The sequence below is a fragment of the Aulostomus chinensis genome, chromosome 16, assembly GCF_037954235.1.
Source record: "Aulostomus chinensis isolate RoL2024-O1b breed Wild chromosome 16, RoL_Achi_v1.0, whole genome shotgun sequence".
In the NCBI taxonomy this organism is placed as follows: Eukaryota; Metazoa; Chordata; class Actinopteri; order Syngnathiformes; family Aulostomidae; genus Aulostomus; species Aulostomus chinensis.
This window is the reverse complement of record NC_141335.1, coordinates 17,372,835-17,397,948: the sequence shown is the minus strand read 5'-3', so window position 1 is coordinate 17,397,948 and position 25,114 is coordinate 17,372,835. Positions and strand designations below refer to the sequence as shown.

General features: G+C 38.4%; 2 protein-coding genes across 7 annotated transcripts in view; one reads left to right on the top strand and one right to left on the bottom strand.

Annotated features, from left to right (window-relative positions):
- shtn1 (shootin 1) overlaps positions 1–12,891 on the top strand; it is a 40,614-nt gene extending 27,723 nt beyond the window's left edge. For 2 of the 3 annotated variants that reach the window (XM_086181024.1, XM_086181023.1), the window contains exons 12-16: positions 713–792; positions 2,275–2,378; positions 6,245–6,295; positions 8,667–8,787; positions 9,868–12,891. In XM_086181024.1, coding sequence (XP_086037150.1) covers positions 713–792; positions 2,275–2,378; positions 6,245–6,295; positions 8,667–8,787; positions 9,868–9,893 — 382 coding nt within the window. In that variant the 3' untranslated portion in view covers positions 9,894–12,891. The remainder of the gene's footprint in view (positions 1–712; positions 793–2,274; positions 2,379–6,244; positions 6,296–8,666; positions 8,788–9,867) is intronic. The other variant, XM_086181025.1, reaches the window with a different exon arrangement.
- A 1,476-nt stretch (positions 12,892–14,367) lies between these two features.
- Positions 14,368–25,114, bottom strand: part of eno4 (enolase 4) — a 29,630-nt gene continuing 18,883 nt past the window's right edge. For 2 of the 4 annotated variants that reach the window (XM_086180837.1, XM_086180840.1), the window contains exons 10-13: positions 20,989–21,163; positions 19,950–20,011; positions 15,434–15,551; positions 14,370–14,930 (exon numbers count right to left, since the gene is read on the bottom strand). In XM_086180837.1, the coding sequence (XP_086036963.1) occupies positions 14,851–14,930; positions 15,434–15,551; positions 19,950–20,011; positions 20,989–21,163 (435 nt within the window). In that variant the 3' untranslated portion in view covers positions 14,370–14,850. Of the gene's footprint in view, positions 14,931–15,433; positions 15,552–19,949; positions 20,012–20,988; positions 21,164–25,114 lie in introns of all 4 variants that reach the window. The other 2 variants (XM_086180838.1, XM_086180841.1) reach the window with 2 other exon arrangements.

Sequence of the window (25,114 nt, the reverse complement as noted above, 5' to 3'; positions counted from 1 at the left end):
TTTGGGGAACACCACAGTACAGAGATTCAGACAAGGAAGTGAAACTACTGGAAGAAATTGGGAAACGCTTCTCCGAAAGATACGAGGTGGACCCCTACAGGGCTGACTCAGAGACACCCACCGACTGTTCAAGTCTGTCAAGGAGGATATGGTGATCAACCATATTAAAGGCAACACTGAGATCCAACAAAAATCAATATGAACACTCCTCTGCATCAATATTCATTAACATGTCATTGGACACTCAAAGTATAGCCATAGAGTGCAGCCTGATGCAAACCAAACTGAAACTTACCAAAAAATATTTGGTCTGTTGGACCTGTTAGCTTCTTGGCAAGCACTTTCTTCAAGATTTTGGGTATAAATGGCAGCTTGGAGATGGGTTTGTAGAGAAGGGTCAAGGTTAGGTTTTTTTAGAAGTGGATGAATAATGGCTTTTTTTTTTTTTAATTAAGTAAGGATACAACATAGAACAACTGATTATATTGTCAATATACACAGCTAGTTTGGTGGACTATTGTGTGGTTCAGGGAAAAGTTGTAATAAATTTGCATTCTTAATTTGGTTTGGTTTACTTTCAAACTGTCACTTTGTCAAGCACACCAAATATTATTGATTAAGATGATTAAATGTGAATGTCCTCAGGACCTTACAAAAAGTACCTCCATACACCTGTGATCTTGTTTTTTTTTTTTGTTTTTCCCCACTGTAGCGCTCTCTTGTCATTGATCAGAAAGAGAAGAGATGTTAGCAGTGACATTCCTCTTGTGATCCAGGACTCAGAGAATGCAGGTACATTTAATTTTGCACTTTATATTGTAAACTCCAAGCTAACACCTGTGGTGTATATTCATTTTGCAGTTTGCGCCAAATATGCAATACACCTATATATGTTTATGTCATTGTAAACACGAAAGTTCTTCCTTTGTTACTCCCTGAAAACAGGGATGATGGATGGATGGATAGATGGATGAATCAGTTACTACGAGGATGAGTAAAACAGGGGAAGTTGATAAATGAACTGTAATACAAATAATGCAAGAAACAGTACGAAAAGGAAGAAATAATTTAGTGAGAGCAATTCTTAAAAGGAAAAGACTCTTGTTACAAACAAACCTTGCAGAGGTTCTCAGGTGTCATTAATCAAAGTAGAGCAACCTTGTTCCTATTCTTGGTGTTTTAAACTTTCATTATTTTTCAACAAAATATCTGATGTCATCCATGTGATGACAGTATGCAAGCACTGTTTAACTTTTAGTTTTCTGTAAGTCAAATTCATATATATATATATATGTATATAAAATCTTTGTATTTTATATTAATATCAAGAACTGGTCCCGAATCCAATTTCTGCCTTTCATATGTCATTCTTTTAACCTTTTCTCTTAGAAATGGAAGTCACTTGTATGTTGAAGGTCAAAAAATGAAGCATGTGGCACATGAGAAATTCTACCTCAGATCATTTACCTATTAGGTCAGCTAATTAAATTATTCAATTTGTGCCAGAAAAGGCAGGCCTTGACCCATTGAAGTTGGTAGGACAGCCATGTTGAGTAAACAGACATAATTATAAAATCGTTACTGAATGTGTGTGAGCCAAACTGGGCAGTACGCTTGGAATTGCATGCAACGCTGAATAGGTGCCATCCAAGGATCTTCTACTCTGATACTTGAATAGCAGTCTCTTTGTGAGCACTTTTGAAGAAAATATTTTACCATTTAACACAAAATCATTTTTTGTGAGATACAGAAACCTGACAATAGTTCCATTGTGTGTGCCATTGTACATTCTGTGTTAGAGAAATAAATATTCACTTTGCTTGACTAATAGGCTCTGTACTGTAATTGTAGAATTTCATTTTCATTTAAGGACTTGACAAATGAACTTTTGAATTAGAGTTTTGAATAATGTAGTGAATAAGTTGTTTTTGTGTTAATCGACATTCATTCAAGATTAATTTGGCAACCTCACACACACTGCAAAACCTAGATGTAGTTTGAAGACCTCCAAATGATTGGCTTGATGACTGTTCAGTCAAATCCACCCTAAAACCAACAGTGATTAATGTTGATCGATGATTAATCCTGTGGGGTTTTGCCATGTTTTTAGCATTTACTGCAAATTTGTTTTTTCTTTCATTTGCTGTCATTTTGCTTTCACTGAGACTGACTCAAGGTACTTAACACATCTGTTATAAAAAAGGCAACTAATCTTAAAGATTAGTTATTCAACTGCAGTCTCTCCTCCTTTTGGAATATATCTGTCTCTTGCAGAAGTGGATGTCAGGCAGCAAGCTGTAGAGGAAATGATGCAAAGGATCAAGAAAGGGATTCAGCTTCGACCTGTCAGCCAGTTACCTAATACAAGCAGGAAACAGGTAACTGCAAAAAGATCTTCTGGGTGGTGTTGATCACCCTCAGAAGGACACTCCAGTCGGTTACTGAACAGCTGGCATCAATGCTATTAAACTCTCAGTGGAGCAGTGGCAGAAGGACACCACAAGGATTGTCATGAAGTGGAGTCACTGCTGTTATAGACTTGAAACCTGAAATCAGGTATCGTTTCCAGACAGTCCCCATTGTGTATGATGTACAGAGATGACGCATGGTTATTTGTTGATATCGATCACGTGAATTAGTAAATCCACTCATGTCAGTCACTGACATGTATAACTTTCAAGGGGGGGGGGGGGGGGTCAACTAATGGGTAAGAGACATTATCTATTAGTAAGTGAGCTAACAGTTAGCAATGTTTTCCCTACATTTATTTGAAAAATAGGAGAGAAAAATCAAAACAATACTGACTGCATCTGTTCCCCACTGTGTTCCTGACCACCTAAACCACCAATGATTTTTGAAGTACGTGTAGTATCTCTTTTGGGTTTTTTTGCATGATGTGAAACATCTTGATGATACTGAAGTTTATGTGCTCATTGGCATGTATTTTTGCTAAAACAAAGGTTATCAGCTAATGAGGTGGTCTTTCAGTGTAACCAACAATGCATTTACATTCACAATACTGAAACAATGTGGCAAAATATTGCTCAAACCACCTTCAATGGGATTTCAGTCAGATCATCAGTTCTTATGATGCATTCAGGACACCTTGAATGTGTCTTGTCTTAAGGCTCGAATTAAAAAAAAATGTAATACTCTAACTAGGTCTTTTTTCGGCTCAGTTCATTTTGTATTTGTTTACTTGGGTTTTAATTTGTCGGCATGTTGTGCGATATTTAATTTGTTGTTCCAAAGTAAACAGTGATTGTGAGTTTTCTTGGAGAAGGATGCCCAATCTTTGAATCATCATATTAAAATCAGGATCAAATTTACTGTATGTATCATCGCCTTTTCAGTGTCTTGTCAGAGGTTGAAATGTGTTTGACTATTTATCAATAGTGAAACTCGAGCGTCATCACTAATTATGATTGAGTTGATTTTTGGGGGGGTTAATTTTGGATGTGTTGGGTTAATGAGTTGCTTTCAAGATAAAAATCTATTCTTGAGTCGAGCTGGTGGAGGAAGGTGCAATATGAATATTATTTCAACCATTTATTGTTGAATTATTTCAGTTGAATTATTTAGCTTCTTTGGGTAATTGAGTGGTCAATTGAGGTTGTGATAACAGTATTGAAGTCTCCAGTTAGTAAAATGTTTGTTGAGTCACACAGTAAAGTGAAAAAATTATGGAAGATGAATGACTCATCATTGTTGGGGTCATACATTTCATCAAGGAGGGGACAAATGAGATAAAGACAGGTGGATAGGTGATAGGAAACTGGGTGAGGAAAGAGAGGGGCAGTAGAAGGAAGTGTATGCATGTTTGGATTGTGTGTAATTATGTAGGTGTGACTATTACAACAAAAACTGCAGGGTGTACATATGTGACTTGACTTAAAGGAGGTTAAGACTGATAACATCCATCCATCGTCATCTTCTGCTTATTCCTACACATTAAGGGTCACGGGGGGGCTGGAGCCTATCCCAGCGTCAACAGGCGAGAGGCGGGGTTCACCCTGGACAGGTCGCCAGTCCATCGCAAGGCCAACATAGAGAGACGAACAACCATTCACACTCACATTCATACCTACGGTCAATTTAGAGTATTCAATCAGCCTAGTCCCCAATTGCATGTTTTTGGACTGTGGGAGGAAGCCAGAGTACCTGGAGAGAACCCACGCAGACACGGGGAGAACATGCAAACTCCACACAGAAAGATCCCGTGCCCGAGCCGGGACTCAAACCCAGAACCTTCTTGCTGTGTGGCCACAGTGCTAACCACTGCACCACCATGCAGCCAAGACTGATAACATGAAAGACAAATAAGATGAGAACAAGGGTATGGAGGAACGCGTAAATATACACAATTTCCTTTGACAAAGGAGCAACGTCAGGTGTGAATTTCATGAAATAATCGTTATTACACTAAGTTAGATATTGTAGTTTATTTCAGTGCCTAAATAATGAGTTGAGGTTAATTTATTCAGCTCATTTCATTTAAATTTTGATGCGTTTCTGTTCATTTAGAAGAGCCATAGTGTGGTTTTCACGTTTCTGAATAATTGTTCATCAATACATCATCTCTTCTGTTGAAGATACATGTTTGTCATTTGTTGATTTTCCAAAAAGATGAAGATTAAGATGAGTGAATATTCATGAGGTCTTTTACTCATAATGCTGGGATGTGATATTTCCAGGATTGTCACACATGGAATGAGGTTGCAAGTCCAGAATAGTTTCTTTCATTGTTTTTTTTTTCTTTTTTCTTTAGTGGGGACATGCATCTGATTGATAAGTGATTTGATGGTGGTCTATTGCTTTTTGGAATAATATTATTCTGATGTGGGTTAATTACAGGCTACATATGTATTGACACTAGCAGATTAAGTTCATTATTTATGCACGCCAGTGCATTAGGTTTTCAACCAAATGGCCATGCTTGAGGAGGACAAAAAAACAAATAATGGTGGACTACAGAACGGTGTTTATTTTTCTGTCTCTGTTGAGTTTCAGCGGCACAGTGGTGCAGTGGTCAGCACTGTCGCCTCACAGCAAGAAGGTTCTGGGTTCAAGTCCTGGCTCAGGCACAGGATCTTTCTGTGTGGAGTTTGCATGTTCTCCCTGTGCCTGCGTGGGTTCTCTCTGGGTACTCCGGCTTCCTCCCACTGTCCAAAGACATGCAATTTGGTGACTAGGCTGATTGATACTCTAAATTGACTGTAGGTATGAATGTGTGTGTGTGAATGTTTATCTGTCTGTATATGTTGGTCCTGCGATAGACTGGTGACCTGTCCAGGATGAACCCCGCCTCTTGCCCAGAAGCCACTGGGATAGGCTCCAGCCCCTCTTGTTTGTTTGTACTTTCTGCTCTGAAGAAGAACATCCACACTTTTGGTGTTCTCCTATGGTGTGTCATTACCAAGTTACACTGCCAAGTAGCAACCTGGCAAACATGTTACAGTGCTTTGTTTGTTGGTGTAAATCACATAAATATGAAAATTGTTTTCCCCTTTGAGGAGGACCATTCTCTTCTAAATGTGGCCTTAGAGAAAAACAGTGAGAGGTGGTCTACATGGTCCCTCAGGACCTTTTTTGTCCCACCACCTGGGCTGGCAGGTTTCCTCAGGGTCACTGCTTTAGTACTAGTTGTTATCTACCTAATGTACAATCCCTCTCATTATAAAACTATGTGCTGTTATGGTTAGAGTTGCACATCTCACAAACATCATTGGAATACAAGAAGCGGTTTACTGATTGTTCTGGCTGAACAGAAGAAGAATCAGGTAGTTTGTCAGTAAATGAAAAGAGGCCACCCACACAGTCAATAAAAGCTGCTGAAACAGAGAGATGAGAGAAGACATGAAAATATTAAGGTGGAGAAAGCACATGCATTTGTGTCATTATCTGATTGTGACTGAAAATGTTTTTCCATCTTCCCTGAAATTACTGTACTAAACCATGTACTGCACAGTGTACTGCACAGTATTGTACTGCTTGTTTTGATCAGGCATGACATATGCAAAGTAATCCCATATGTGAGGTAATCATGATGAAGATGAGAGAACTGAACTGACTCACAATGATTGTGTGTTGACATATTTTAACAATTCTTGTCGAAAGCATATACCCTCACACTTGCTGGAGGTGTCTGTCTGTGATAAGATGTATGAGGAAAAATAAGTATAATGTGTCAGACTGCTGTTCATTTACAAAACTTGTCTTTTTTCTCTTATTTTTCTTTTACTAGATGGAGAGGCTGCCTTCTAATTCTGCCATTCAGGAACTGAAAGGAATCATGGTAACAGGACTTTGACAACAGCCAATGTTCACACAAGCCGTATTTTCTGAGTTGAGCTCTGAATCTCAGTATTGGCACAGCACATGTATGTATAATGTATGTAACATGTATAAAAGCCAGAATCAGACATGGAACCATCCATCATCGTCTTCTGCTTATTCCTTATTAGTAAGGGTCGCGGGGGGGCTGGAGCCTATCCCAGCGGGGTTCACCCTGGACAGGTCGCTAGTCCATTGCAGGGCCAACGTACAGAGACAAACAACCATTCACACTCACATTCATACCTATGGTCAATTTAGAGTATCAATCAGCCTAGTCCCCAAATTGCATGTCTTTGGACAGTGGGAGGAAGCCGGAGTACCCAGAGAGAACCCACGCAGACACAGGGAGAACATGCAAACTCCACACAGAGAGATCCCGCGCCCGAGCCGGGACTCAAACCCGGAACCTTCGTGCTGTGAGGCCACAGTGCTAACCACTGCACCACCGTGCAGCCCCCAGACATAGAACCTTCAGGTTAAATGACTGTTCGTCCTTCTGAGCCACTGTAGCTCTAACAGACAGATATTAGCGTCCCAAAGAACTAAATGTGAGAGAAACAGTTAATCATTACTAAATGACCAGTTGGAACTGACTAAGCAGCAGACTACTGCATTTTGAAGGAGAAAACAGCTCTTTCAGGGGGCTTGTTACTGCATGGACATATATATAGCATTTTTATAACCCTAATCCACACAGATACTAGTCTCTACTGAGTGTAAGAGGATTTTCTGCATAGTCTAACATGTGTAACTTTTGTCAATAAATAGTTACTCTCTGGTAAACATAATGCATACTGGCTCAAAGATGCTGATCAGTTGAAGTCCTTCCTATTCCTATTGGAATTTAACGAAGCATGAGCTTGCTGAGTCATCATAGCTGCACCACAGGCCAGTTGTCGAGTGTAGTAATGTACCACCATGACCAGCGTAACAGCAAGGCACATGGTACTAGTGAGGCAAAGCTCTTGTTCTACCAAGCGGATGTTTAAGTAGACGTTTATGCCGATTTCTGGCTACACTTCTCTGTGGACAACTTCAGCACTCTTCAGGAGCACACACAAAGGAAGTGACTGATACAACCTTTTTAAAATATGTTAAGTCTAGAGAATATGGATGCTTATAGTTTAAAATGTTTGAGATATAATGGTAACATTTCCTTGATAGATTGGGCTTAAATTAACATGCACACTTGATTAATCTTCTAATATTTGTGAGCACTAACGCTACAGTGTTCTTTGTTAATCTGTTTTTTCAGCCTGTTTGTGTTCTTTAATTCCATATCATAAGCCTGGAAGAATATAATTTTTCAAAGTCAGAAAATGAATGTGAAGTGTCAGTGCTGATCAAGTGGTGTGCTATTAACCCTCCAAATCCTATTGCACAGCGTGGAATTACAACAGTCCAAAGTGTAGGTGAATAAAAATCAATTTGATGAATGTCCAGAGGTAATAAAATGGAATAAATGTTGATGCCTTGCTTCAGTAAAGGTCTGTTTTTACCTGCTGACAGTCGCATCCCCCTTTCTCACACTGTTGGGCTGAAACTGACCAAACAATGAATAAAAAAGTGTTTTTGGCCTGCTAAGAACTATCCCTTTTCTTTGTATTCTGGAACACTAAGAATTAAGGAAATTTGCATAGTTGGGCCGATGTGCTTTTACTCTCACTGATCAAAACTGGTTTGTTTATAATCAGGACTTTGCCTTCAATGAAAACAAAGCTTTCTACTTCCTGTGAGGTGCTGCACTTCTCAAAAGGATAGTGGAACTCACCAGAACATCGGGATGCAGCTGTTTTCATAGCAGCAATAGTGAGGTTTAGCAGGGCACCATCTCATTTAACAGTGCTGTGAATAAGATTAAATTGGGGCAGGCACATATAATAGTTATGTGTGGCACAATGATGATTGAATGTTACAACAAATATTGCTGGGAACACCACAGAAAATTTCAGACGAGCATTTAATACCCAGGAATTCACATAATGGACACACTGATCACTGTTAATTAATTGGCCTCACCACATTTTCAAACACTGACCAACATGGTTCAGCCTTGTCTTGTTTTGCCACAAAACAATTAGAGTGTGGGACCTACCCCTAGTTCTCTTGGGTTCTTCAAATGTTACATTTAAAGATTTAAAGATAATATTTTCATACTACACATAAAAGGTATAGGTCAGCATGTTAAATGAACACATATTGGAGCACAAGCAGCAAAGCATCTAGAGTCACTGAAGATTACTCATTTTGTATTTGAAGATTATCATGTTAATTCTGTAGCTCTTCACCATTTCACCTGTCTGTATGTTTGTTTTGTGCAACTTGTGCAGGGGAATTTTAAGAGATCCTCTCCCCAGCCAAAGATACCATCTTTTTCAACAACCCAAGATGAAGAGCTGCAGAGGATACTGCTAAGGCGCCGGGATGTGCTGGAGTCCCAACCCAGTTCCAGTAAGTTTGATCAGTACCTTGTGCTGTTGCTATCAGGCCTTTTCTGTTAAGAGATGTTAGCTCTTCTAGTTTATGCTCATTTATTCATTCAACAGGTTTAACTGTTAGGGTGTTTGGCATTTGCTTAAGTGTAATGATCTCATTGCAGGGTTATTTGTTGCCCAAAGAAGAATTTCACTGCAGAATATGCAATTCAGCATTTAAATTAAAATAATGGCCTAAGTCACTTTTTCATGAAAATGAGTTTTTGGCCTAGATCATTTCTTGATAATGCTGGCAATCTCTGGTAAAATCGCCTAAGTCCTTAGTTGAAAAGATCATTCTCTTTAAGCCCTATAGGACAATGGCCTATGTCAAGAGGGTGACTTTGGCCATTTTATTTTTTTTGCCAAAGTCAACATTTTTGATTCTTCAGGATAAAATGTCAGACTTGGGCAATTTAACAAGCTTTCATGATGGCGGCTGCTTCAAGAAGCAACAGAATCAGTCCATGAAATGTGATGCCCGTAGAGTGTCATCACTTCTTTGACAGTTTGTCACAGTTAGGCAAATCAAGATGACCGAGAATGAAGATTCAGTGAATAAACTGAATAAAACTGGGATAGATGAAACAAACCCAGCAAAGAAGCCCTGGAGAAGTGAGGAAAAGGAATACCTCTTGACCAATTTGATTTACCTGACATTTGTTTAATTTAACTCAGGGTAACTCAGTTTTGAGTTTGTACTATCCAACGAAAGGGCAGTTTAAGCCAGGTTTAAAGTTGCCTAAGTCACACTAGAATGTTCGAAAATTGGCCTAAGTCATTTTATTCTTTAATGTTACATAATTGACACACAACATTCTATGTATGTCAACAGCCATCCACTGTTTGAAATGATTAAGAATTGATAAATATCATATGCACTGTATTTGGTCACGATTTTTGTGTTCTCTCAAAAACTTGAAATTATGATTTAGGCCATTATTTTACTAGGGTGACGATTTGTAACAGAAACTGTTCCAAATTTATGACTGTTAACTGTCTTGTTGTATCATCATCATCATCATCATCATCATAATACCATTGATTGTTTGTGCAGGTGTTTCTCCTTTCCCTGATGTATGACTGGACCACCAAGTTGATGATATCGACTCTGACATCACTCTCCTTCAACAAAAACTGGGTGTGGGTGGTCATACAACGCACCATCCCTTGCTCTTTTTGTTGTTGTTTGTTTTTGTTCTGTTTTTTTCCCAATAATTATCTTCAAGCATTACATGAAAAAAAAAATCCAAAGGCTGATACCCACTTCTGAAAAATGAGGGGGAAAAAAAGTCTAGCAGGTATCCTGGTTCGGTCAAGCCAGACGCTGTAGAGTAGGTACTATAGACAATAAAAATAAGTGATTTACGTACATCCCATTTAATTTCGATGAAAGATGAAAGATTCAGATCTTTCATTTCACCGTTGAATGGACCCAGATCTGTATCTGGGTCCATTCAATGGTTTTTCTAATGGTGAAGGTAATTTATTGTGCACAATGAGGAACAGCAGAGCAGATTTTACAGCCTTGAGAATGTTGCCAAAGCAAAATAGTGTGTCTCTGAATTGTTGTGTCTAGATCAGTATTAACCTTGTAACCTCCCAGTTAGCAATTACAGGCCATTTGGTTTCCGCCGCTCCCCTCTTTCTATAGCCCTCTTATAAGGGCCCTGCACTCCCTCTTCTCCACTGCATCCACCAAACAGTTTGCATACTTACAATATAAAGAACAGCTTTATTCACAATAAAGTGAGTGCACCCATGTTTTGCTTGTTTTTTCTCCAGGAGACCCATGTATTGGCACTATGACTGTGCCACTGCAGTCTCACTGAAATGACTGAGGGGCATTTTAGTAATCCCTTTTTGAACATGGCAGTATTTGTCAACATTGGTACAGTGGTCATTCTTTGAGGGCTGGGCCGTGGGTTGTGTGATTTAATGTGTAACAAAGCCTTTTAATCAGTGGCTTTACTCTCATAATGAAGAAGGTTGCTCTAAATTGGACATAAAACATCAAAGTTGTTCATTTGTAATGGGATGTCCTTACTGTTAGTTGTCCTGTCCCTTTTACAGGAGGAGCAGATGCAGTTGGAGGCTCATTATTCACAGTCTTTATTTTGATAGGACAGCACATATTCATGAACATCAGTATAAATACATTTGTAACTATGTCAGAGTTAGCAGAAATTCAAATTTACATCTGTAGACCCTTGGCAGGTAGAGAGCTGTAAGGATCATAAAGGAAAAAGGAAGGCACTAGTAAAAACACATAAGAAATACAACAGTAAATACAACATACATCAATTCATTGATCCATTTGTATGGTGTGGATAAAGGTAGGATGTTGGGTAAAAGTTCATGAAGTAAAGTGCATTGTGACTTGTCGAGTGCAAATATGAAGAATTTGACATGCTTGTAGGAGATCCACAAGCTTCATTAAAGCTGCATACATAAAGCATTTCGATGAGTCCAGAGATGCAAAAAAAACTTCACTACTTGTCTTGTTTTGTTTTTGTTTTGTAACAGTGCTACAGTGGATTTGGTGTTTAAGCCTGCGTCAAAGCTAGGTGGTAGTCAGGCACAGAGCAGAGGATCAGCCCGTGCCCTTTGAAAATTACATGGCTGTGCTGGTTATTTAATCACAATGGTGGTTTGCTCTCGTGTCCTTTTGTTTTCTCTCAACACCTGCCCAGATTTCCCAGACACTTTCTTTGACTGAGGGATTGAAACATGAGAGCTGTGAACTGTGTGCAACATCCGTCACCTATTGTGTGCTCTTGTTAATTAAGGCTTTAGGCTTCATTTAGCGCTGAGGTACAATTTCCAGCTCCCAATCCCCCCTAACAGTGTGGAGGAAATGTCATTGTGGCTTAAAGCTCCTTCTCTAAACAGATTCATCATCAGAGAATCCACTCTTACCTTCCACACTTTCATTCAGTCCAAACTCTGCTGAACCAAAAGTTTCAGAGCAAGTCGCTCAGATTTTATTAGCAGCGGAGTTAGTCGGAACAAAGGCCCTTGTAGAAAGAGGAAATCATCTGTAAAAGGATTCTATAAACAAATTGGTTCTGCCAAAAGCATATCTGACTTTCTCTATTTTCTCATGTCACAAGGAGGGTCGAGGATGTGGAGGACCAAATGTCCATGAGTGATCAACTTGTCTGAGTTGGAGCAAAACTAAGAAAGAAATCCCGTTTTTCCGATGTTCTCTGTCAGGTCATCCTGGCACAACTTACATGTATGCCAACACGTCGTTCTTTCTCAGCGTTGGTGGTGTGCGTTAAAATTGTTTTCTTCCTCTTCCTTCTCCACGCCGAAACAAAGTCAATGACCAGCTCAATTCCTTCCCTCACCATCTGCTCCAGCTGTCGGATTTACTGATGTTGATTGACAGTACATACACACAGTTTATCGAGGCGAAGCATGTAATTACACAAAGCTTACTGTGTCCTTTTCTTTCCTCAACCTCTCCTCCTCCGCAGCAGCAGCCTCCTCCATCTTTTCCTCGTCATCGAACGATACAATATGTTTTTTTGTTCCTGTATTTTGTCCCTTCAGGGACCAGCAATTAGGGAGGTCCTTTTAGAGTGTCTGGGTAACACTTAATTTGACCTGTTGTGTTAGTCATTTCATTTATTTTCCCAAACACAGTAATTGCCTGTCAGGGGAGCTTCAGTGGCTTGGGGCCGGCGCTCTGAGATACTGTAGTGTGTCCGGCCTCAGTTGGTGCCTGCACATTTCATTGATTAGAGGTTGTCCTCACATCCGCACAACTCAAGCAAGACTGAGAAAGTGGAACGCATGGAAACTATTTCAACAAATAGCAAGAATTAGCATGGGACCATTTGTGAGTTAGTTACAAAATGGAGGAAATTGATTACTTTGCAATATTCTGAAAATTGGGGGTTGTTATGAGTCATGTAATGTACTGTACATGATCAATTTATTGATACTGGTGTTCTAAAGTGGGTGGACTTAGCTCCCCATCATGCCCCTTACAATTCTATCATCATAATCTTATTTCATTTTTAGTCTTTCATGTTGAGTGTAGTAATTTGGACTATAGAGCCACTTCAGACACATTCAGTCTCTTGTCTTTTTATCTTTAAAGATATGTGAATAAGGTATAACTCACTTGACAGGCTCATTGATGTGGCTGTTATACAAAGCACTTGTAAAGTTCTTCCACTTCATGCTGTACATAAATCTTTTTTCTGTATTTCTGGTTTGGCAATTGGTACACTGTGCCTCAATCCTGTTTTTACACACCAAAAGACTGATTTCTCCCTGGAACTGAGGAGGTGAGAGGGATGTTGACTAGTTATGAAAGGGCCTATTCCTAACTCACTATGCACAGACGGGGGGCAGGCTTTGTCCAACAATGCTGACACAGGTGCGTCTTATTTGGCAATTTTCTCTCAGTTTCTTATGTCCAGTCCAGTTCTATTAATGTTTGACACTTCTCCCTGCCACAGGCTGTTCAGTTTGCTAGTAGATGTTTTGTTTTTTTTATTTCAGTCTCTGAAACAAAATGATATGATCCATATGATCTTACCACTGACATTCCAGGCTTCAGTCATTTTTTCCACATTTAAATGGTTAGTTCCCAACCTGATCAAGGGATTGTGCTTGATACCGCTGAGTCTTGAAGTGCCTTTTCTCTTATTTTGAAAAACAGAAAGTATGCAGGTAGCAAGGATATGGGTGTTCCATGATCCCATCAAAGTCTATATGACCACGTGTGAGAAATGACACTTGCATAATTTACAAAACTGGTCCTACGTTTTGAGCAAATGAGTTCCATAAAGAAGTGGTGATTAATAGTGTTTGTAATGGGAAAGTTCGTGATGTGGCTGGCACATCAAGAACAAACACTGCTAAACAAAAAACAGACAAGTGCAAGAACATCAAGTTCTGTTGTTGCCACCTTTAGACAAATCAGTCAGTAATTGTGGGTTTTCATAATTTGTATAGTGGTGGTGGTGTGGTGGCACTCACTCTGCCTCCATGGCAGCTAGCCAGCTAGTTAGTATGCATTGTTAGCGTCATTGTGCAATAATATCTGTTTAACAATGTTTTACACTCTGCCAGGGGGAATTGGAAGCTGGTAGTAGAGTAGCTACATTGTTTTTGATTTTACAAAAGGCAGGTGATTTATTTCACAGAGTGCAGGCACAGGTAACGTGTGTCACCGAATCAAGCAGGAAAAAGGTACGGGTATCATAGTTCCATCACTGCAGTCTGCAGCTGTAGCTGTTAAATACTAGTCATTGGATCATGAATGAATGTGGATTATACCTTTCATGCTTAACTTGTGAAAAGGTCTAAAGACACAATTTTGTTGTATGAAAATATTAAACAAAAAAATGAGCAAATTTTGTCTGTTTTTTAAGCCTTGCTCAACAAAATGAGTCTGAAAAGGTGATATTTGTCATTTTGTGACAAATTTTAGAATTTGTCTAAGCAAAGTACTTTCTTCATGTTAACATCATTTTAATATCTGTGGACACATTTAAGTCCATTCAGTTTTATTTGTATGGTGTTAAATCATGACAAAGGTTTTCTCATGACACTTCACAAATACGTAGACCTAAGAATGTTTGAAGATTATTCCCCCCAAAATCACCTATGCAACAGTGGTGAAAAGCTTCCTGACTCCAGTGAGTCTCTTTTTCTGTTGAAGGCTCATGTTATTCTGTGCAGTGCTTGCAGCAGCTGAGTTATGGCTAATGAGTGTCCCTATGTGTCAAGATAATTGATGGTGGCATGAAAGCCGAACTTTGTTGCAAAGAACCTGATAATATGGCTTCTTCATACAACTTATGTTTGAGGTTTATAAAAACTGATTTCTTGAAGGTCTTGTATACTCAAATAACCTCTGAATAACATGAATAATTTGTATAGCTTCATATTGATTTATTCCACTAAATCATTCACTGTATGATCAGCCCCACTCATGAAATCCAGACCTGTGAGCTAGTCATGAGGCACTGTCACACTTTTTCAATTTTTCAAACTAAAGATGTGAAGAATCTTCTGTTCAGGCCATGTCAGTCTGCATACTGGATGGCTCCAGGGGTTTTTCAGGGAACATTGGGGGAGGGTGTTTCTCCTTGGAGACTGTGGATAAGACAAAATAATGGCATAAGGTGAATGGACAAAAGCTGGACCACAGATGGCTCAGAAAACTACTGCTGCAGCACACCCAGTCTTTCATGAATACTTGAGCTGATAGGATCAACACATAAATATAATACAGATAAACATTTTACATAAACTTTTGATGCTGAGAACTGATCCCCTCCTCCATTAGCCCTCAAGTGGTCCCTGCCTCCTTTTGAAAATTGACGGATGGGAAAGTATTTGTCCCTGCATGTAATTAGGCAGCCAATTAACAGATCCAAGGTAAGGGTTTTTATTCTTACACAGACACACACACACACACACACACGTATGATTCCTCACAGTTTCCTTTCACATAAAAAAAAGAGAAAGAGAGAGACATGTTCTCAAACTCAGGCATTACTACCCTTCTCTGGCTGGCTTTGTCTGGCATCCTTTTTCTCTGTCCTGTCTCTATCCCCCCCACCCTATAGAAAAAAAAAAAAAAAAAAAAAACATACCAAAGATTCCCTGTTGGACCAGTTCTTCCTCAATAGCAATGAGACGGTTGTATTTAGTCATCCTCTCAGCACCACACAGACCTCCCAGTTTGATATAGTCCAGGCCCAGACCCACAGCCTGAAAGAGGAGGAGAGGAACAGCATACATTAACAGAATCTGCTGCTGCTGCTGCAAACAAAAGATGTATGATGCCACCAAGGGGAGAGGTACAGATACAAGGACACTGTGTCTCCGGGTAGGGTCGGACGACTTAGCCTCTGGACAGAAGTAAATGCAGATAGGAGGAAAAGAGGAAGAAATGTCCAATCACGGTTGCAAGGGCTGACACATGGGTTGGAGAGTGTGATGGCAATGTGTCTGTCAAGTGAAAATGAAGATAGCTAAAAATATATATATATATTTTTTTTTTGATGGTACGTCACACGAGGACTCATGGTATAATATGTCAAGTAAGAAAATATTAAAATAGAAAAAACTTGTTAAAAATGCATAATATTTGGAACTTGCAAGTACTATATAGATTTATTTTATTGATGTATTTAAATTTAAAATGAGCAACCAAAAGTAATACTTAAATCTTGCAATTATTGTATGTATACAGTGTGTGTGTGTGTAGGGGGAGTGTATCAAGGTCAGATCAGCTAACCTCCAGTTGTTAATGTGAATGAGATCAAGCACTCATGAATAATAGAGCATGGCTTTCCATGACACTCTCCTGAATAAATAGATTTTAATAACTACATTTAAAATATAACTAGCCATTCACATTTCTTATAAACAACATTTTCAGAGTGAGAAATCTGCTCCATTGTCATAGGGTCACCAAAATTTCTAATTTATACATTTTTACATAGATTCAACTAATATATTTTTTAAAATAAATGGACTTAGCTGCAATAATTCATTCTCACTTGGTCACTCTACAAACCAGCGCATACTTTGATACCTGTTTGTCCGTTGTGACACTCTGAATGGGAAATTTGCTGCTCTATCCTAACTACTGACTCTAGTAAGACCCCATAAGTCCAAACTGCAGCCCTACAATCCCCTCTGATGTGAAATAAATTTAGACCATTGGTTATTTATGCCATACGTTGTTTCCTTGACCATCAATCTCTCTCATGCATATTCGGAAAATGTCGAACATTAATAAACTAACAAAATAACCAGGTGTGGACGAGACAATGAGAAAAACTACTCTGTCAAGCAAACACTGCAGTAGTATAGCAGCAGGGGTTGCAAAAGTCATGACAGTGGAAAAATACTGAATCCCAGTAAAGACTTAATCAAGAATTGGCACATCAAAGGACATATTGTGCCTCCATTTTTCCTCAAATAACAAAGTGGTCTAGCTTGTTTTGCACTGTAAACAACAAATCTGGGGGCTTGGTGGCCTTTGCAACCACTGCTTACAAATATCTATGGCTGTCCCTGCTGCTTGTGTTTTCAGAGTTCAGATCAAACTTATTACCTGTATGCCTTCTTTAATAAAGGCCAATTAAAGAGGTTACATTGAAAAATTTCCCCTGGTATTTATAAAAAATAGGTCACTGAACCTGTTCAGTGATTATCTATGTTGCCTGACATGAAACTGTTTATCCTGTATTTCAGCTCTCCTAAGCCAATGTAGCCAATACACTTCTGTTATCTACAGTCTATACTTATTTGGCTCTTCAGTGAACATTCAGTTTATCGGTTGTCCATGTTTCATTTGTATTTCTTTGACATTTTGTAATAATGGTTTTGCAGAGGTGTAGTGGTTCAGTCCTGAGTGCTGTCACATCACAGCAGGAGGCTTTGAGCAGCTGAAGCCTTTCTGTGTTGTGCATTTCCTGCCTGTGTTGGTTTCAGGGCAAAACTATGCACCTTAAGTTAGTTGGAACCTCTCAATTGTTCATATTTCTATCACCTAGCTTAAGTTTTTCTTTGTTATTGCCTCCAAATCCTTTATGAGGCACAGAGTAGACACACTTGATGCCAAAGACAGGCCTGAACCATCCAAGCCTTTGAAAACTCAGCAAAGCACTGCTTTGACCAATGCAAAGTAACACCAGCATTTCTTGCATTATTCTCAGGGTAATTCATCTAGGACTTACTTGAGCTTTTGCTCCTCTTCGAAGAGAGAGTTAGCAGAAACAAATCTGAATTTTGTGATCTCCGAATAAGAACTATAAGAAGAATATTAAACAAACACAATGGGACTCATTCATGAAATTTTTTTCCCAACAAATTTGTTCTTACACACCTTAGGACAACTTAGACCTCAATTGAGTCCAACAGAAGCAAAGCATTATGGCTCTTTTAACTCCTCGCTTCTGAAATATGTACCCAAAGTAATACTGAAAATGTACAAGCCTGGGTGATTGACAGTTACAAGAGGTACACAATAGAGGATAAGAGAAAGGAGTTACAAATAGCCATCAAGATTTGCTTTCTAATAAAGGGTGTGAAAGTGGACCAGACGACACATAAAATTAACCTTATGGCAGATGAAATAATTCTGTACTTAGGAAACCTATTTGATTCCCTTGCTAAGTTAAAAACTGTTTTGCATACATTCAGATCTGTTTCTAGATATAAAGTAAATTGCGACAAAAGTGAAATTCTGCCACTGTCAAACTTTGACTATGTTGAACATCAGCAAAGAGTCCCGTTTAAATGGTCTCCAAGTGGGGTAAAATACCTCAGAATTATGGTAGATAACAATCTTAAAAATGTGTCCAAACTAAATTACTTACCACTAGTTGATTGAATAATAGACAATTTACAGAAATGGATACATTTACCTATTACTTTGATTGGCCGAATAAATTGCATTAAAATGAATATATTACCAAGGCTGCAGTACCTCTTTCAGTCTTTACCGATTTCAGTGCCACCCATCTTTTTTTTTAAAAACCTTAATAAACATATTCGACAATTAATATGGAATGGTAAGACTCCAAGGGTTTGAATAGAAAAACTTCCATGGGACTATAAACTGGGGGGATTGCCTAACCTTGAAAAGCATTATTTGGCTGCCCAAATGCAACTTGTTTCTTTTCTTTTTGAAAAGGGAAATGTCCCACCTTGGGTTTTAATTGGAATGTATATTCTTTAAGAAAATATTCCTGCAGACTTTATCTATAAATATCCAATCTACAACTATCTCCAGAAGAACTGATCACCCTGTCCTCATTCATATTATCAAAATGTGCCATGAAGTCCGGAAAAGTATTGGACTAAAAAATATATTTTCACCCAAAATGCCATTGAAACAGAATGGACTCATTTGTCAGTGGATAACACTTGGCAGTCAGCGGATAAAAAGACCCTGGAAATGTGGCACCAGAAAGAGATTCGTCATTTGGAGGACTGCCATGAGGAGGGATCCCTGATGTCTTTTGAGGACCTAAGGAGGAAGTATGATCTCCAGCAGAAACTTTTTTTGTTGTTTACAGTTAAGATCATTTCTTAAATCTGTTTTGGGATCTGAAATGACTTTACCCAGGCTCAGTGTTCTGGAGGGACTGCTTCATGAGGGTAATGCAACTCATCTTATCTCAAAAGTGTACTCTCTCTTGATGGATGATGCTCCAAAACCAGGTTTACATAAATCAAGGGAGAGATGGGAGTCCGACTTGGGTGTGACAATGGGTACAGAGCTCTGGTCTGAACTATGTCCAAAAAGTCTAATTGCCACTATTAACTCCAGGTACAGGCTGACATATTACAACTTTCTCCATCAATTATATCTTACGCCCCTGAAATTGCACAATTATAAACCTGAGATATCCAGCTTGCGTTTTAGATGTAGTATAGAAGAGGGCTCATTCCTACACTGCACTTGGTTATGCACAAAACTTAACACATTCTGGCATGATTTTTCTGACATCATGACAAAACTTCTAGGAGTGCATCTTCCATTAGATCCTCAAACCTGTTTATTAGGAGATACTACAAATACTGATGCACAATTAAGAAAAGCTCAAAAGAAGTTTCTCTCATTGGCCTTGTGTGTCTCCAGAAAGTGCATCGCCATCACGTGACAATCTGACTCCCAACCCTCTATCAGAAGATGGGTTTCAGAAATTGATAGCTGTGTTCCATTTGAAAAAATTACATATCACTCAGGAAAGCCTATAATACTTTTACAGAGATGTGGCATCCTTATTTGGCGTATATGGACACATTGTCAGCCTCTATGATGAACAGATGTAGATTTACAAACTCTTGTCGACCTTGCCTCTCGACTTTTTCCCCTTTTTTTTCTCTCTCTCTCAATTTGTTGGTGGGTGGGTTGGGGAGGGGTTTGGACTTCTGTGTTTGTTTTTGTCATGCATATTTTGAAAAATGCTGAAAATAAAATACTCTAAAAAAAAAGATTTGCTTTTTAAATGCATAAAGAACAACTTTGTGTTTAAAACTATTTCATGACTGAGGACTAGTGCATAGAAAAGATTCTGTAGTGCTTTCCAAGCAGAAAAGTAACATCAAGTTGCAAACACAGAATGAAAGACAAGGAATGACACTTACCACATCTGACAGAGAGTCATCACTGCTGGACTCATTGCATGCTGTTCCCATGAATAATGCACCTGTGAGAGAACACACACACACAAACACACACATACACACACACACACACACACACACACACACACACACACACACACACACACACACACACACACACACACACACACACAGAGTTGCTGAATAATTAGGTTGGATAGGTGACCTTTTAACTGGCCAATAATCAAAACTGCTGGTGTTAATGCACCCAAGACACACTGAGGATGGACTGTGATCCAAGCAGCCAAACCACCTATGAGAATGATCAAGGGTGCATTGATGAACATCACTGTAAATGCAATTTCTTTGTCAACCACACAAAACTAGGACAGAAATACATTATATCCCAAACTTATTGCTAGGTACCAAATTGTCACCAAAAAACTTTTATCCAACTGGGAGGCTATGCGCCAGAGTGTGTCTATTCTGGGTAGTACAATTCACAGTCTTTTGGCAAATAAAATCAAGTTTTATCATGTAAACATGGGTGTGTCATCCAAATGTTCCACATCACTATCCTCTCCCACCAGTCAGAAAAGTGGTTATACTGGCTACAGCAGCTCAAATGTTGAGGATGTCTTCTTCACAGCTCGTATGCACCCACACAAACAAGCGGAAGATGTGACGTGAGCTGGACAGAATCCCTTCCTTCTCTGATGTTTATGGTTCTGGAGTTCAGATTCTCATGTTAATCCAATAGATGGCACCAATCTGAACCGTAGTCTGTATCAAACCACCAGTGCTCATCTAAATTACAACACAGCATGCTTTATTTGAGTTTATGAAAATGAATGTCAGTTCTTCTGTCCTTGCATGCCTGCCAACTCCTGCACTTGGATCTTCCTGTCAGCATACCACAGTTTTCTGATACCTCATCTTGTTAATGATGTTTCTGGTTGAAATTAAAAGGAAAGACTAAAACAATAGTAAAATACAATACCTTTTTTTGTATGGTCTTATCACAGCATATTTTGTCCTCAACAGTGCATGTATCTGTTACCTTGTTGCTCTGATATGATGCGGATCAAGTCGCTGATGGTTGTCTCATTGCTGTGTTTTAGCACGTGTCCTCTGACCCCAGGAAGGGGTGAAGTCTTTGGAATATAGGTGATGTCAGAGACCAGCAAGCACGAATCTCCAATCACATTACTCAGCTTCTGCCACTGATCTGTGTCCTAACAGAGTTTACAAACACACACAGATGAGCAAAGAGCATAAATCCCTGCAGTATATTATGTAATCCCTCCAATTTACATGTTGTTATATGTTCTGTATGACAGAAAACCTTTTCCTTAAAGTTTCAGCAGCAGGATAAATATTGTATCGTAAGCATATTTTTTACTATGTATTTTAAGGGGAGTGGAATAGCTCTACAGATTTGATTAAATTCTCTATAAGAAAATGTTTAACTAAACTTTTGGTAACATATAGAACTTTTTTTTATAATACCAATCTTGTTTAAATAAAGTCTTTCTGTTAATAGTGATGATTCTATTTATCCACAAGGTGGAGCTGTGCAGTGTGAAGTTGTGAGTAAACGTCATTTTCCAGTAGAGCAGTATTTGTTTATGAACATCAGACAACTTGATTGGCAATTTAGTTATTTCAAAGTCACAGCTCAACAAAAATTCTAGTCCTCAAACATTTTGAAAAAGACACTTTGTTATGTGGAACCGTACAGAATCAGGTTGAACCAAATAAGCTTTTATCCAGTTCAACTTTATACACCAATCATGGAATCAAAATCAGCAACTTTCAATCCACCATTTTTACAGTCTTTAACCATTAAAGATTTTTTTTTAAGTTAGTGAGTCTTATTTCTCCATATGAAATAAAAATGAAGAAATTCACCTTTTTAATCATTTGAGGAGGAACATAAATGATTGACAAGGATATAGTGGTTTTGATATGCCTTCTGCTTTTTTCAATAAGATTCTGCTAAGAATAGAGAGATCTCATAAGCAAATGGTTGAGAGACCTTTTCATACTTTCTATTTTCCCTTCTATGTTCAGTTGTTCTCTCTTATTTCTATCTTTCGACATAATTTAACCTAGGTATTTTAATTCAGTTTTAACAGGAATGTAGTTTATCTTTGTCTCAGCACATAGATGAAGAGATAGCATTTCACATTTTTTCAAGTTTAGGCACAGACCTGGAGCTCTAAAAAAGATTGATATTATATCCAGGGCTTTTTCAATTATTGATTCATCCTTTCGAAAGATTACTGTGTCATCTGCATAACTTAGTTGATAATCATAATCAAAACTGGTAATTCTTGTGAGGGTAATTTACAATTAGATATGCTAGAATTTGTGTACAGAAACTAAATAATTTTGGTGAGATAGGACGACCTTGTCCAATTCCGCATAAGATCTTAATTTTTGGTGTCATTCCAAGGTTGATGGAGATATAACTGTAAATATCATTATAAAACATTTTAATGACCTTGCAGAACCCTTCTCCAAATCCAGGTTTTTTGAGCACTGCAAACATAAAATCACATTACACAGTGTTGAATGCTTTGAAAAAAAAATCTATGAATAGCACTAGACTATCTGATTGAATAAATGATTGGTAATCAATCATATCCAGAATCAGCCGAATATGTTTGTGAATATATCTTTCCTTTATAAAACCTGATTGATATTCCTCTCCAAATTTTCCAAGTATTTGTCACATTGCGTTGGAGTCAAGTTGGGTTTTTGTCCTGTCTCCATGTTTTGTCTTGACATTTCCTGTTTTAATTTGAAATTTAACTCTCCTCTCATTTCAGGTCACTTGCCCTTCCTCATGTGTCTTGGTTTGATTGCCAAGTGTTTCCCTCTGTTCCCCATTACCTTGTGTCTATATATTGTCTGCGTCTCCCTTTGTCTTGTGCCAGTGTGTTTCAATCCCCTGTGGTCACCCCAGCACCTTGCCACAGCCCTGACTGGTGTTTTGTGTTTTCCTTCCCCTAAGTGAGAGATTTTTTGTTTGAAGTTTTTCTATCTCAGACCAGTCTTTAGTTAACGTTTTCATACCTTTTTGCTTCCTCCGCAAGGAGTGATCTTTTATTTCCTTACCTTCAAATAACTTAGTGCCTCCTGTTATTTAGGAGGGTTTTTTTTTGTTTTTATTGCTTTTTATTTTGAATACTTGTTTCCTCCCTAGCTGGAGTGATTTTCATTTATTGATTAACCAATAGCCTATTGTTTATTCCTTCTTTTAGTGGAGTGATTTTTTTTTTTCATAGCCTCACCTCTTCTCATACAAAAGTGGGATGATCCTATAAGATGGGTTCATAGCCTATATTCTGCTCCTTGGACTTGAAGTTGCCTGGAAACCTTCATTAAAACTTTTACTGAAACACCAGAACCCTGCGCCTGTGTCCGAGCCTTGTTGTAGGCTTGTAGTTGTCTAGATTCAACAAGTCTGGTTGTTTTTTTTTCATTATTTTGGGAACAGGGATATGAAACCTGTTTTTATAGTAGGGGACAAGCATCCGTTCTCAATAGTTTCCAAAAAAGCTTCACAATAACTTTTTAATATCTGCCCAAAAATATTTAAAGAATTTAGATATTAAACTGTCAATCCCCAGTGATTTACCATTTTACATTTGTTTAATGCGTTTTCAATTTCTGCTGTAGTTAATCCCTATTTTAGTATTGTTTGTCTTCTACTTCCAGTTTTTTAATGTCTTCATTCATGCTTTCAAGAAAAAATTTCAGTCTGATTTATTAAATTTTGATTTATACAAGTTAGAATAAATGATATTTCATCCTGGACCAATTTCTGATCTTCCAATGTAATATCATTTTCATAAGCTTATTTATTTGTCTCTTAGTCTTTGTTGTTTTTCAAGTCTAAAGAAATATACTGAATTTTTTTCACCCTTTTCAATTCATCTAGCTTTTGATCAAATATAAGCTCCATTTGCCTTTGTGTACATGTCATCTAACTGGGACAGCAATAACTTTAATTGAGGTTGTCTAAGGATAACTGTGTATTGTTTGTTAATGAACTGATTTTGTCGATTAGATCCTTAACAGGATAAGCGGAACAAAATGGATGGATTAGATTCTTTTGCCTTTGTTTTGTTATGTGATTTTTTTTAACCTGTATCAATTGCTATTTATAAAAAAAAAAATTTAAAAACTTTTAAATTTAAGTCTTTACACGTCTTTGGACAGTAAAATCTGTTACAATTTCACCTGGTAGGGTTTATATTTGCATTCTATGCCTAACAAAGTACATGAGTTAACTTCTGTAAAAATAAATACCTCTTACCATGTTACTGAATTCTGCTATGTAGAAGCATTTGTTTGCTTAACCAAAATGTGTGAGTATTTGCTTCGTAAGGAGCTGTTGTAGGGGCTGCACGGTGGTGCAGTGGTTTGCACTGTGGCCTCACAGCAAGAAGGTTCTGGGTTCGAGTCCCAGCTCGGGTGCGGGATCTTTCTGTGTGGAGTTTGCATGTTCTCCCTGTGCCTACGTGGGTTCTCTCTGGGTAACCCAGCTTCCAAAGACATGCAATTTGGGGACTAGGCTAATTGGACACTCTAAATTGGCTGTAGGTATGAATGTGAGTGTGAATGGTTGTTTGTCTCTGTATGTTGGCCCTACGATGGACTGGCGACCTGTCCAGGGTTTACCCCTCCTCTTGCCCGAAAGCTGCTGGGATAGGCTCCGTGGCCCTTAACAGGATAAGTGGAAGAAAATGGATGGATAGATAGCTATCTGACAAGGTATGCTCTCCGAACTGTGATTTTGTCAAATTCGTTGTATGTCGTGTTAAAAGTAGCAAAGAAAGAGCAATGCATGATTAAATGTCCAATTGATTTTAAACGGTACTGAGTATAAGGCAACGTGGGTTGGGAATGTCCTTCCGATTTAGTTGTGGCAAAATACGAACAGATTAATAAACTACTAGATTAGTCAAAAAACTTGAATTTATGTTGCTTATTGCCACCACTTTGTGTTATACCCTAGAAAAGTTAATCGATGAACCAGATCATAGGTGGGAAGGCAACACATTGAATATTTCAAGTATGCTGTTGAGTGTGTTTTTAATTTAATTGAGGCAGAGGATAACTGAAGTAATTTTGTCCCTACTCACTAGTGATTAATCTGCTGTTACAAGTGCGCT